We start from the raw sequence: 13,944 nt of genomic DNA on the forward strand, positions 1-13,944 counted from the left end.
TCTGCAGAGCAATTACACTCTGTTCTAATTCCATGTGTGAAAATAAACACTGCTGAAAACAAGAAAACCACACGGTGACACACACAATGAGGCAAAATCTGCCAGAATCAGTTAGTGATGAAATTCTGAATTGAAACCACAGGGCAAGGTTTTCTGCAAAGCCTTAAAAAGTCTAATTCAAGAGTTAGAACAGGGCTACATCACTGTAAATCAATTACACAGACAACTCTGTTTCAAGTTTTATTCTTACAGAAAGCTTTTAGAAAATACGCTGTCAACAAAATAGAAACATGAAATTAGACTATTCTCACAGATTTTATTTAAAGCAAAAGCAGAGGCAGGATATGGACATGTGGGAGACAAAATACATTTCTTGGTTGGGACTGAAAGGGAAGCTAGAAAAACTGAAAAAGAGAAAATAAACTTTCAGAACTAAGGAACAAAAATATTACATGGAGAGTGAAATTTTGTCGATAAACTTGGCCATTTTGATGTCCCGTTTTGACAGTCCTCCACAGTCGTGTGTAGTCAGTGTAATCTGGACCTGTGAGGACATGTAAGCATTGTTTGCCATCACAAAGAAATCAGTGGTCGAGTAGAGATAATGATCATTTTTGTTGCAACTATTGTTTTACCAGAAAACAATCTGGAGTTGAGCATTTGATCATCAAGACACAGTTTTTTCATGGAGTGTCTTAACTGTTTTGCAATTCTGAAATAATAATAAGCCTTCTATAAGCTTTGATCCACATAAAGTGACATGCACTTAGATGCCAGTTAATTAGGAACACCTAGCTAAAACTAATGCTAATGCAGTCCTACAATAAATCCTACCTTTATGAAGATTCTTAAGTAAAACTGTTTTAATGAGGTGTTGATTCAACTGGTGGCCATTTTGCACGTGAACTGGTACGAACTGGTCACTGCACGAATACTGTCTCGTTATTTTGTGAGAATTGTAATAAATTCAGTGGACGTCCAACTCTTCCCTCAGCAGAATGCATTCAGAGGAGATGCTTTTAGCTCCACCCACTGACTCAGCCAATGAGACTGCTTTCAGGAGAGCTGCCCTGGCTCAGGAAAAAAAAATTCTAAACTCACATTTTAATATTGACAGAAAAAACAGAACAGACCATGAATGAATATTAATAGGATATTAACAGTAGCTCGGTATACAGCATCTATTTTGTCGAAGGCTGAGACTCAGTCAGTGTGGGATTTATGTGTAAGTGTCTGGTGGAAAGTGCTGTGGGGCCCAGAGACCTGTAGCACTATTCTACAGCCACTTTAATAAAGAGTGGATTAGGAGCAGCATTCCTCTCAGAGTGGCCCAGTCCACCACACAGTAACTCAGTGGCTACAGCCTAATGCTGAGAGATTTTCAGGGACTGGGTTTGTCATATCAACCATTACTTTATTTCTGAGGCAAAGAAAGTGAGAGAGAGAGTTTGTGTGTGTGTGTGTGTGTGTGTGTGTGTGTGTGTGTGTGTGTGTGTGTGTGAGTGTTGGGGTTGCGGGGGCTTCGTGGAGGGGAGGCAGAGATATTTGCAGAGCTTTTCACAAGAAAAACGACAGGATTACAGAGTGAAGCTACTGCTTTTTTTTTTTTTTTTTTGTTGCTCTGACTAATGAAGTGTGTTTCAGGCGTTTGAGAAGGGAGCTCTTCAGAACCTGTGGGGATTGTTTGACATGAAAAAATCTGACTTTATCCAGGGTTGATTGATCTTGGTGTGTCTGTAATTTGTTACAAACCAACCATAGAACTGTAAATATGGCATTAACTCAAACATGCAGCCATGATAACACCATTTGATTCTACAAGCAGTGATTTCTGTAATGGATACTAAACAAATGCAGCACTGTAAGTGAGACCTCAGTCACTATTATAAAGTGTGATTTGAACCATGATGTGGAGATGGTTATTACCTTATTATAAACATTGAACCATTCTGGGTGATGGTTCATCTTCTCTGCCTGCAGAGCCACCCGAGACATGAAGCCAAATGCCTGGTTAGGAGGAAACAATCGACTGTCAATCAAAAGCAGTTCAGGATGTAGATTTCTCTTCTAATAAAACCTGCAAAGCTATTCCCATAAAAAAATGCTTTTTTATGCAATGCTTTGTTTGAGGTTTTTGTGTGGTCTGTCCAAGTGTGGTGGACAAAATACTGAGATAAATCAACACTTTAACCAAAATTAAAAAAAAGAAATTAATAGAACTTTCATAAAACTGTTCTGTTCTACACAAACAACCAACTTGACATAAAAACATCCATCTCTAAACCTTACTGACAGAGATGACACTTTACTTCGAGTCTCTCTATTTAGCATTTATAAGCACTACACAAATGTGTGAAAAGAAGACATTTTATGTAATTGCAACTGTGTTTTAATTTCATTTTTCAAGTTTAATGTGACTGTTTTAAATCTCAGCTGCAGGAGTAAAGCTGCTGTTCTCAGGAACAGAATTTAAAGCAGCATGAAGGAGAGGGGAGAAGAGGAGGGGAGAGCTGCCTAAAATATATACTTAACATTAAAATATTCAATCAAAACATTTCATTTGATTTGACAGAATCTTCCTGGAAGAAAATCTGGATTTTGCAAAATTAAAAAAAAAAAAAAAAAAAAAACTCCAACACAGCGACAGCCCCTGCACCTCTGTTGAAGCATTGATTCAACTTTTTCTATTTAGGTCTGAGTTAATAAACTGAGGATGAAAAAAGTGAAACATGTAGTTGCAGACACATACAGCACAAGGAGCAATGCTGCCATCTGAGGCCCAGAGAAGCACACGTAGACAGCCGTCATGAATGCATGTGTGCATACTTCCACGTTAAGGAGCAGGGAGCTTGCATGCACATGCTCAGAAACATACACACTCTTCATATTTCAAGTTCGGCATGTGGCTCTCTCCAATCACAGGCCATCCAGGGAGTGATTATGGTTATTCTAATTATCTACAAAGAGAAGAGTGAAATCCCTCGTCATGCCCACTGTGAGCAGAGGGAAAGAAAAAAATCAGGTAGGCCTATTTCAGAGCAATTTCCCACTGCAATCTCAATTAAGCCCCTAAATACTTCCTCCCTGCCTAATTAAATCAACTGAAACGCCATTGTTTACGGGCCGTGGCTACGGACCCGTCCACCACCTGACATGACGAAACAGAATTACTCTCACAGAGGAAATTGCGTTTAGCCTTTTTAGTGCGTTGTAACCAATTTCTGAGACGTCCTGTTCGGTGCCCATGCAGCGCGACGTGTGTAACACGATCGGCAGCTTGATCAAATTGGTTATCAAGGAAACCGTCTCCTGATCAATTTAAGTAATTGGCATATTCCTGCAACTTGACCCCACTGGCACCAATTTGGAGACTGAGGCGGTCTGCTTTTTCTCAGCTCCCATTGGCTCTAATGGAGATGGTTAAGCAGCCTGTCATGTCAGGTGTTGTCCAAACATGTCCCCCCCTCTCTCTCTCAGGGCCGAGCTCAGGCTAATCTGCTGCTGAGGAACATTGAGTGACAGGTAAAAGGATTCTGTGTGAACACTTAAGGGTTCATGCACATTGTCCCATTTCACAACACACACCATGTTATTTCAAAAACTCACTCTTCATTATCTGAGATACTGGTAAGGGAGAAATCAGTTTCTGCCTAAAAAATCCAGTATTAGGTCTCTACTTAAAGCATGTATACTTTAGATTTTTTATACTAACAGTGTATTATAGGACAATGTGAAAGGGGTCGCTCATAGTGACAAACCTGAATCTGCAGCTCGCCTCTCACAGCTCTCATAGCATCGTTTTCAGCTGTTTTTAGTGAATAAGCGTCTCAGCACCAAACGGCAGACACACTCTGGTTCTTAACTGCTGGGTGTGTATATAAGCAACTGTTATCAACATAAAAGGGGACGATATCAGTGTTGTGTTCACATCTTGTTTCAGCTGCCCCCAAGTGGCCAAAAAAATCTGGCATTAAACCTGCAATAACTGTTTACTTCTTGGCTAAATTTGTGGATTTTCGTCAGCAGTCCAAATGCTGTATGCTGATTACGGCCGGGCTCATGACTGTAAGAAAATAAGGTTGCATTTTACTACAACTATTTCAGATATGAATCACTGGAGACAAACCGGCTCCTGGCCTTGATCAACATGTGTGGATAATGGGTGTACTTCCCTCTTTAATACAGGGAGGATCCCTTTGAACTCTACATGTCTGCCAACTGGGTCACGCCACTCTAAAGCAAAATTATCACAGTAACACAGTTGTAACTTCACTGACATTATGATGGGTCTGCAACTGCAAACATCTGCAGTCACATCTGTGTGATGCATTCCCACACATTTCCAAACTTGGCAGAGGAAGGAACTTCTAGTCTGGACCAATAATTGGTCACTTCACTTCAGTTTTAATTCAAGAAGTATATTTTTCTTCCAAAGCCAGCTCATGGCATGATGAAGCTTGCCAATGATTAAGAACAAATGCTGTATTAGTATCCAAATAAGTGTGTTTTTTATTTGCATTTTGAATCAATTGAATTGACAGTGAACCAACCCCAACCAGGGCTTATACTCATTATCCAAACTTCAAAGTGCTGTACAAAACGCGGGCTGCACCGCTTTTATCAGGCAAAGTGTCACACTTCCCAAAATATTACATATCCCTGTTTAGAATTCACTGATGTGCAAACGAACCACAAAGCAAAATGTTATGTGGAAGAGAAGGAGGAATGTGAAACAGAATACGGGAAGTCCAGCCTGCGTGCAACATGAACCCTGAGAAAATGTTTCAAGAAGACAAAAATGAGAAGAGAAAAAGCACAGGAAGCAGTAATCTCCCACTACAAATGAATTGGAGTTGAATGTCCAAAACACCTAAAATCCTGAAAAGGCCTGAAAAATTGTGCCCTACATCGGCCTCCTCTCACAGGTGGTGGTCCCTTGGGGGCAGTAAGCAGAGTAGCGGGACACAATGATGGCGAAGTGGTGGTGCTACGCCTGTCTGTCACCTGTAGGTCATCTCAACGCCCTCCACTTGGGCCAAACAAGAAAATAAAACCAACATTCAACTCCCAGCTGAGGTCTTATGTCAGCAAAGGTCAAGGACTCTCCCTCTCAAAGTGCTTTGTTTACCCCGTTTGCATTGTGCGGGCCACACTTCCCGAGTCAACAGGTCAGCCAGCCAGTCGGCTATCCATCCTTTTTGCCAGCCAGCCGTTCGTTTCCAACCGGCCTGACAAGCTGTAGCTGTCAGAGTCAAATAATTTGACATGACATTATGCAGGCCCCCATCTCAAATAATCAGAAACACCCGAAGGCAGACCCCCACTATGCCCCTTTCCCCATGCACCCGCTTTTGAGGAGTCATTTTGGTGCTATTACGGCATGATTGTCATACAACACTGGATGAGACAATTTGACGTCGGAGCAGAGTGGTGTTCTCTCTCTCATTGCGGCCGTGGGCTGGAATACAGGACTCAGTTTCAAACACATGTGTCTGTTATTTACAGATCGGTTTTCCACTGCCGCGCGGTCCAGGGGCTTAGAAACGCCTGCTCTGCCTTGCCAGGACTAAGTGCATGCAGATTGTGCCTACTCTTACTAGCCTCTGACAGACACACACACACATGCACTGCACACTGATGCATGTATGAGTGCGCACATGCGAGCCTCCTCGGTGTACACACAAGTATGTGCCGACACACACAAGAAGACAAGCCGCTCTCCTCCATTACACACCGCCATGACTACCCGATGATTACCCTGCGAGCCCCATCATCACCCGCGTCAGCGTCAGCCCCCTGTAAAACCTTCGCTCCTCCGCAGTGAAAGGCAAGAACGCTGTGAATTGCACGGCGGTGCTGGTGATGATGATGATGATGACCACACCTCTTATGTCTTATTTCTCTTCTTTCCCAAACAGCTCTTCACAAGCTTCCAGCTGGCCGGACAAGGCTACCCGCTAAGTTGACATGTAACTTCAAGCTAAATATCAAATAATTACGAAGCGAAGCTGCCAAGTGCTGAGGTTCTTTCATGTAGTAGAGAGCATGTGGGCATGTGTAACATCACTGGTATTAATCTTCTCAAATTAACGTTCTTAAGGTTGAGAAACTCCGAGAAGAGCTTCAATCTGATACTCTGACAAAGGTGATACATGCTCTGCAATGCTGCGAACACCCCTTAAGTGGCTAAGATCATGTGTAACAAATGTTCATGCATGTCAGCTCCTATTTGTGTAAAGAGTGTCATGTAATGCTCAAGCATGGCGTTAAGGCCAACTTATGCAAACCCTCTCATTAACTGCGGGGTTACCAGCAAGGGCTTAAAAAGACATTGGGCTCGTCAAAAGACAGCAGACGTCAGGGCCATCTTAGCTTACCCAAGGACTGATAGCCAGATTATCTAACCACCTCCGCTTGGGCGCCACACCTCGCAGCTTCCCTCCAGCCATTTTCACAGGATGAGGTGAATGCAGGATGCCACCAGTTCCCAGGGAAAGTTCCATTTTGGAGACAGAGGTGGGAACTGAACACCACTGAGCCGATTAACCAGTCTCTCACTCTGAGTAAGGGATATATGTTGTGAGCAATTGTCAACGGTGAGTTATGAATACATGTGTTAGGTGAGTTAGTTTTTGCCAAATTATTAAATATTTCTTGAACATTTTCAACAATTTAGAAAATTTTCCTCCCAAAAAATTCCGGGTCCTCTGTGTTTTCACCAGAATTGTACTTTTGTCGTGGTGGAAATGCCGCTGAAATGGCTTATTTACGACACCAAAACTGTCCACTGACTGAATTCTTTGAGGGTTAGCAGCTCTTTAAAAACAAGTTGACTCACCACACCCATTCCATAGTACAGAAAGCCTGGGAAACTCTGCTAACGTCATACAAAAAAAGTTCAATTGAATAGTTAATTAACCTGGAGCTCATTACTTCCAATACTAACTTGTTTATCAGGTAGTTTTTCAATTAATAATTTCATCCTTATTCAAAAATATTCATTCTATTATAATATGACACGAAGAAAACCATGCTAATCGTGGTATTTTTGTAGTCGTAGCAAATTTGTACTTAACTGGCCAAAATGATAACTGATCATCATAATAAAGTATTTGTCAAACAACAAACAAAAAATTTAATCAACTGAGTACTTGTCCAAAGAAATTACAGTTGAATTCTGAATTTAGTAAATTGTTCATAAGTCAGAAGAACCTATAGGTAGAGAGAACAAGGAAGCAGTGAATGTTAGCCAAAAAAAAAGTCTATATATATAGTGTGTGTGTGTGTGTGTGTGTGTGTGTGTGTGTATGTATGTGAAAGAGAAACAGGAGGGGTGCGGGGGGTGTGTGGGGGTGGTGGTGGTGGTGGCTCTGAGAGTTTGGTTTACCCAGGGGCTCAGTTTTAGTTGTAGGACAACTTATTCAACACAAGCAGAGCAAGGCCCATAACGAGAGGCAGAGGCTTGAAGGAGATTTGGTGGGGAGGGAGCCCCCGACTGAATATAAAAAGGAGGATCAGCCCCCGAGAACGGAGCGGAGGGAGCAGTCTGATCACGGCACTGCTCTCCTCAGAATTCACAGCGGCCGCCTCAGTCTCAAAATTGGAACTTAAATCCAGAAGCTGTGTGGACGCGGCAGCTTTTTCCGGTGCTTGTAATGCGGTTATTGTCTGTGGTGAACCGCAACTTTGATGTATTGTTTGTCTCTAGTTTGTGTCATGTTTCTTTTTGTTGTTGTTCTTTGTTGCATTATTGCACAGATATGAATTTGATTGCTATTTCATTTATGTATTACAACAAACAGGAGTTTCACTGCCCCTCTGCATCAGTCTAGGACACAGTTGCAAAGTTGTCCTCCTTGTCCTCGTCTACTTGGAGGCCTGATTGCTGACCATTGAAACACTGAATTTCAATATACATGTATGTCTTTTCATCTAAGGCATGAACATATACAGGAGTCACTGAATGGTTAAGAGAACATACATGCAGCAATATGGCCCCTACTAAGAAGATATTATCATATTAATGATGCAAACATTAACTACGTATCTAACAATATATTTTATCATATTAGTTGATGCTATGTGTCCCATCAAACCATGAGTTTTGTGCATACTTACGTCCCTTTCACTTAAAATGTCATTCATAAATGCCAATTCTCCTGGGACATGCAAGGAAATGTGTTTAATACTTGATTTCAATGTGTGCATTGATAATGGTTTGACACATGAGGCCACGTAACATGAGCTGTGTAAATTAACTAGGTGAACTCAGTTGATGAAGTATCCTAAATAGGGATAAAACTAAAGTTTAACCTTTGATTTATCTGTTGCTTAACTGGTCAATTTATCAATCATCAGTCTTTTAGTGTCATGATATTGTGGTAAACAGAAGTCTAAAAATTCAATGTACAGTGATATAAAACGGCAATGGACGTTTACCTGATTAAAAGTTTCTGCTCTTTAGTTAAGGACTGGCTTGTTCACTTTGCAAGAGAGGCTTGAGAGAACAAGCGGCCATTTTTCCACTCAGCAGTGCAGCTTTTGACTGATTTTACTTGCGGGGAAAGAAGGAATGTCATCGTTGTCAACCTCAGCTAACACAGCACAACAGTTGAGCATGCACAGCTCACCTCTCCTATACAAACTGCATCTTAAGGCTAAACATTTCACTTGTGTCGCATGAATGTTTCCACTTCATCCACTGAAATATAAAGCAGATGGTCATCTGTAAACATACATAACATAAAGCTTGATGCGTAAACAGTATCAGTGCCTGCAACTTAAAAACATGCACAATTCCAACCAAAATTTACAGTATTAAAGACACACACACACACACACACAGATGTTTCCACATATGATTGCAGGGATTCTCACTGACCAAAGCGACTCCAGAAAGAGGATTTCACCTCTCAAACCTGATTAAATACACTGGACTTGACGAGGAAAATAACTCACAGTTACTTCTCAGACTACTGCCACTAACAACGCACAGTATACCCACATGCCGCAGATAAATTACTGCACTGGTTACAAGAGCATCACAACACTTTCCACTTGCTGTAATCAAAGAAAAATAAACTCAAAAAAGCAAGTCCAGCTGTCATGTTCTTTTTAACATCATTTGCAGCTCTGAGTGGCTCTGTGCCTCATGTATTCAGCTCCACTTCAACAGACCGTCACTGTGGATTTACAGTCATGGATACAGCTCTACCGCCCCCTAGAGACCACAAGAGGAAGCGTTTCAACTCACAGAAAAGGGATTTGTTATTCTCATTATAAACTCTCAGGGATCTGATTTCCTCAAGCCCATCACTCGCAGATAAGTGGTGAATGGAAATCAGCCAGCATGTCGCTCTTCATCTCCATTCTCCTCTGGTAAAAGCCCTTTAAGAACAGCCATGAAAAACCAGCTAGGGAGTTTGTAAAAATGCATCAGAGAATTGGGGGGGTGGTGGTGGTGGCTGGAGAGAGAATAAAAGAGAGTGAAAAAGAAGGACAGAGAGACAGACGGAGAGAGTTGCCAGCATGTAAAATTGGAACAACATGAGCTCATTCCCCAATAACATGGGGCACAGAATGGGAATGAGAGACAGACAAAGACAGAGAGACGGAGATGGGGAAAGGAGGGTGGCAATGAGCAAGAAAAAAAAGAGAAGGCAAAGCACATCTACCAGAAGGAATGATGGGGTTGTTAGTGGTTTGTGAACCAGATGAAACATTTTAACCAATTTGATTGTTTGTGAAAGAAATCATTCTGATCGAAACCCCAATTGCTGCCAACTGGCTGCCTGGCGTGTCTCAGGGTAATGCGGCCTGACGTGTCGGGGTAAGAGGAGAGGCTTTAGAGCCAGGAGGAGCAGATGGGGGAGGTCAGCACTCGCCCCTCGACTTCAAACACGGGGAAGTGTAAAAACAGACTATTTTAGGGGCTAAAACAACTAACGACAGGATTAGAGGAAGTCCGCTAAGTGGCCTTGAGATGTTGCAGTTTACTTCGACCCAGTACAGGGCTGAGGCAAAGTAGCAAGCTGCCTGCCAGTGCTCTGTCAAAAAATATTTCTTTAAGCTTTTCTCATACCCCCAGAAGCATCAGAACTGGTATCATTATTATGATACTGCTGAGAGTGAGAGGTCTCCTGATATTGTCTGACTTGTCCTGATTTAATAAACCCAGCCCGTCTGGTACAACAAGTGCATTAAACACTTAGTGTGTTTTCAGTACTTCCTCAGGTCAGTCTGTTACTCAGAGAGACTGACTCTTTTCACAAAAAACACATGCTACAAATACCTATCTGTGAGAACACCCATCTGTGATGAAACATTCTAACCTCAAGGTCTTTTTTCTGGACCTTTCAATCGTATCACACAGCTTCATCAACTGGACATATATAGTTGTTTAAGGACTTGTACATGTGACGACTTGTTATCACGTGACCAAACTGTGGATTAGGATCACAATAACACCTATACAAGATCCATTTGCTGAAGAGGGCCATGGGATACAGTCAAAAGTTCTGGAAAATGCTAGTAAGTGAACCATGAGTTTAGAATAATTTACAGAAACACTATTTATATATCATATTTTCTTCATTTCCCAAGCGTGCTGAATTTTAAGTGCAGAATGTTGTATAAAGACTTGTTTCAAAAGTTTCCATCACAATTTCTCACAACTCATCAGGACAACATAAAGTATGAACCAACCAAAAACATATTCTTTCAGTGTCTGTTGTGCATAACTGCATATATTCTTCTGTGTCTATTGTTTATAAACTTTTTAGCACATTAGCACTATTATTTTCACCTCTGTTTCTGATTTAAATAATTCTTGTACAGTTTTCTTCAGTGGCTTGAAAAAGGTTTAAAAATTAAATACATTGTTTTACATCTGTTGCATAATAATATGCAAAGGATGCACATAGATATTAGATCAATATCAGTGGCACCAATTACATGCAGCACACGCTTAAGCAACATGAAGTGCCAAACTGACTGACATCACCCAAAATGCCTCAGTGTGATTAGGGTTGTGCACTAGACCCACAACTTGTTGAGTTCTGACCGAGATGCGTCTGTAGAATAGAGTACTGATTTGGCAGTGGAGCCTTGTTTAAATTCACAGTCTTGTTCAGTTGTTCTCTGATTAAATATTTTCTGATATAAATCATAACTTTGTTTGGTTTAGACTGTGTTTTATTTGGGAAAAGTTCTTGATCAGCTGCTTGTGTTGAGACAATGTTAAACACTGATGCTCTGAGAGGTTTGGTGTGTTTTGTGAAATGATAAAACAAGGAGGATTTTTTTCCCCATGATCTGAGGAACAGGTTATTCAGTTAAATTAAAACAGGTTGTGATTAAGTTTTCTGAAATAATTAAAAGAGTTTAAAACTGACACTTTTAGAATATCAAATTGTTTAAACTATACACAGACACAAAGAAAAATTGTGTTATCTAAGTATATATCATGTGTTTATATTTCAAGTGTATATCCAATACCCAGTCCTTGATATGATAAACCTGCCCGTTTGGTATTTCCAGTCCTCCAGTATGCTCTGTTTTAATTAGAGCCTGATTGTGTATGTACTGATCAGATAACAGAGATCAGGAATGAAGGCTTCTTTCAGAAACAACATTTAAAATAGTCATTATTGCTTTCCTTTACAAGTAAGAGTAAAAAACTCAGGAACTAAAAGAAACCAGTGAAAGCAGAGAGAAACCTGCCCCCCTGCTACACCTGTAACCAATCAGCGCATAAACACAGATGAATCTGTGTGTGTTTCTAATGGTTGGCGAGCCGGTTGTGCGTCTGGTGGTCTGCGTTCAGATCCCCATCAAACAAACCCCCAGCTAGTGTGCCTCAGCCCCCTGAAGACCACAGCAGATCGCAGACGCAGACAGATTTCCACTTCTACATAAACTAAAAAAATGACATGAGTTTCATCGCAGACTCTACCATCTGGAATAAAAAACTACAAAGACTGAAGCAGATGTCAGCTGCCTGTGTGTGTGTTCTTTCTCTCAAGTAAAAATAATATACACACTCTAACCAGCTGCACAGTGCCACAGATTTTGTTCAATCTTGTGATCTCATAGAATATTCATAACTGTTAACAATTTGAGGAATACGATTATTTTTATCTGACTTGTAAGTTCTTATACATTATGCAAGGAATTGACATTACCCACACCTGCCTCTAACCCACCTATACTGACTAAACCGTCAACCGCACCTATTTGTAATTTCAACTTTAAATCCAAGTCTAAACCCAAAACTAAACAAAGTGGCAAAATAACCTCACTTTACAACAAATGTGCATACCTCAATGGTCTAACATTTGCTATACAAAATAATCAGTACATAATCATAAATATATGCACACACACCTGATTAAAGGTTTTAAAATGAAGCTCTTTGAAGATGGCATCACGGTCCTCCACCTCCATCCAGCCTGTGGCCCTCAGCTCCAACACCAGCTCCTCTCGGTCTGCAGGGGAGAGCCAGTGGGAGTCCGACGACTGGAGACAATCACATGTAAGGAGTACATTGTGCATCATTTAGTTGTCATTTGTCATAGTTATTACATTGGAATAAAATTTTATTTTGTGTTTGCAAACACTGACTACTGTATTACAAAGAATACACAACTTAACAACACATCTCTAAAACTAACATTTTAACTGATAAATCACATTATAATCAGTGGTTCTTGGTGTTTATTTTCTAGATGTCACCCTTCACTCTAATTTCCTAGGTGCTATTAGCACTGCGTCCACAAGGTGTCAGCCTAGCACTAGAAATGAGTACTAACGCTGGCCCTAACTTTAAACCAAACCGGCAATAGCCACACAGATGTTGATGTACTTGCCTATATAATTACTGAGTATGAATACCAAACTTCATTTTTAATTAATAACAGTTTGTTTATAATGGCCGACTTATTAGCAAACGTACACTCACAACACTATGAATTTAACTTGTCTGAGTGTGTCAACCCACTCTTCACTTCGGCACTCTTAACAATCCACACATAAGTCATTCATATAAATATTATAAATATCATAAATTCACAAAAAATCACAAATATTCAACTTTGTGACACGGAAAACACCTGCAGAATTTAAGTCCTAAATTGATGAAATAGAAAAGTAAAGGTTGGAGAGGAAAGAGCGACTAATGCATTCATAACTTTAAAGTTAATATTGTCTGGCGAGTTATATACATCTAACTATTTACGCCGAACTGAAGCATAGCTCCTATGCGACTGAAATATGTCACAAATTCTACTAAATATATCTCTGGATTCACTGCTATACATTGAAGTGTTTAATTTGAAGTTGTTCGAATGGAGTTTGGCATATGTTTCCCCCATATGACCAAGAACTGAGCGGGCTCCATGGGGGCTGTCGTCAGTTGCTATGTCAGCGCGCGCAAGTGCTTGGCTTGCCTCATGAGATTTCAACACCTGCACAACTCCTGCCTCGTAGGCAACACGCAGATAAGATGCTTATAAATGCTAACGCTAAGACTGACAGTCACTGTGGCACTCACCATTTTAGACGAGTTGTTCCTGGAGGGCGGAGGTAGCAGCAGACTACTCAGCCGGGACAGATGGCTGCATGGCCATGAGCTGCCTGTTCTCAGGCTAAACATTAACCCAAACATAACCAGCGCTTTGTCTGCTATCCTCCCTTTCCACTATCACCTCTTCTGCACTCTGCTTGTCCTCTCCTGTCCTCTCACACTTCGCCATAGCTGTTCAATATAATGCCTGATTAAAATCTCAAATTTTACATAGGAGTCTGGTTATGCCAAGGTGACCACCTCAAGTATTCTTCATACACTGATATGGGAAGTGTTTTAAACCAGATCTTCCATATACAATCAGTTAAAATTCCGGAAGAGAAAATAACTTTTAAATAAATCCTAATTACATGTTTAAATTA

At 40.8% G+C, this 13,944-nt stretch overlaps 1 protein-coding gene across 1 annotated transcript; it reads right to left on the bottom strand.

Annotated features, from left to right (window-relative positions):
• Positions 1–227: 227 nt before the first annotated feature.
• On the bottom strand, positions 228–13,759 carry LOC108893343 (pterin-4-alpha-carbinolamine dehydratase 2). Its single transcript, XM_018691302.2, has 4 exons — positions 13,550–13,759; positions 12,385–12,516; positions 1,927–2,007; positions 228–544 (listed from the first exon to the last, which is right to left on the bottom strand). The coding sequence occupies exons 1-4, from the start codon at positions 13,661–13,663 to the stop codon at positions 449–451; spliced, it is 423 nt and encodes a 140-aa protein (XP_018546818.1). The 5' UTR covers positions 13,664–13,759; the 3' UTR covers positions 228–448.
• Between the last annotated feature and the right edge of the window lie 185 nt (positions 13,760–13,944).

Source organism: Lates calcarifer, linkage group LG20 (genome assembly GCF_001640805.2).
Source record: "Lates calcarifer isolate ASB-BC8 linkage group LG20, TLL_Latcal_v3, whole genome shotgun sequence".
NCBI lineage: Eukaryota > Metazoa > Chordata > Actinopteri > Centropomidae > Lates > Lates calcarifer.

Coding starts and splice junctions, on each gene's coding strand:
- LOC108893343 (XM_018691302.2), bottom strand. CDS start 13,663: ATGTTTGGGTTAATGTTTAGCCTGAGAACAGGCAGCTCATGGCCATGC. Junction 12,517..13,549: donor GGAACAACTCGTCTAAAATG/GTGAGTGCCACA, acceptor GATTGTCTCCAG/TCGTCGGACTCCCACTGGCT. Junction 2,008..12,384: donor ATTTTAAAACCTTTAATCAG/GTGTGTGTGCAT, acceptor CCTCCTAACCAG/GCATTTGGCTTCATGTCTCG.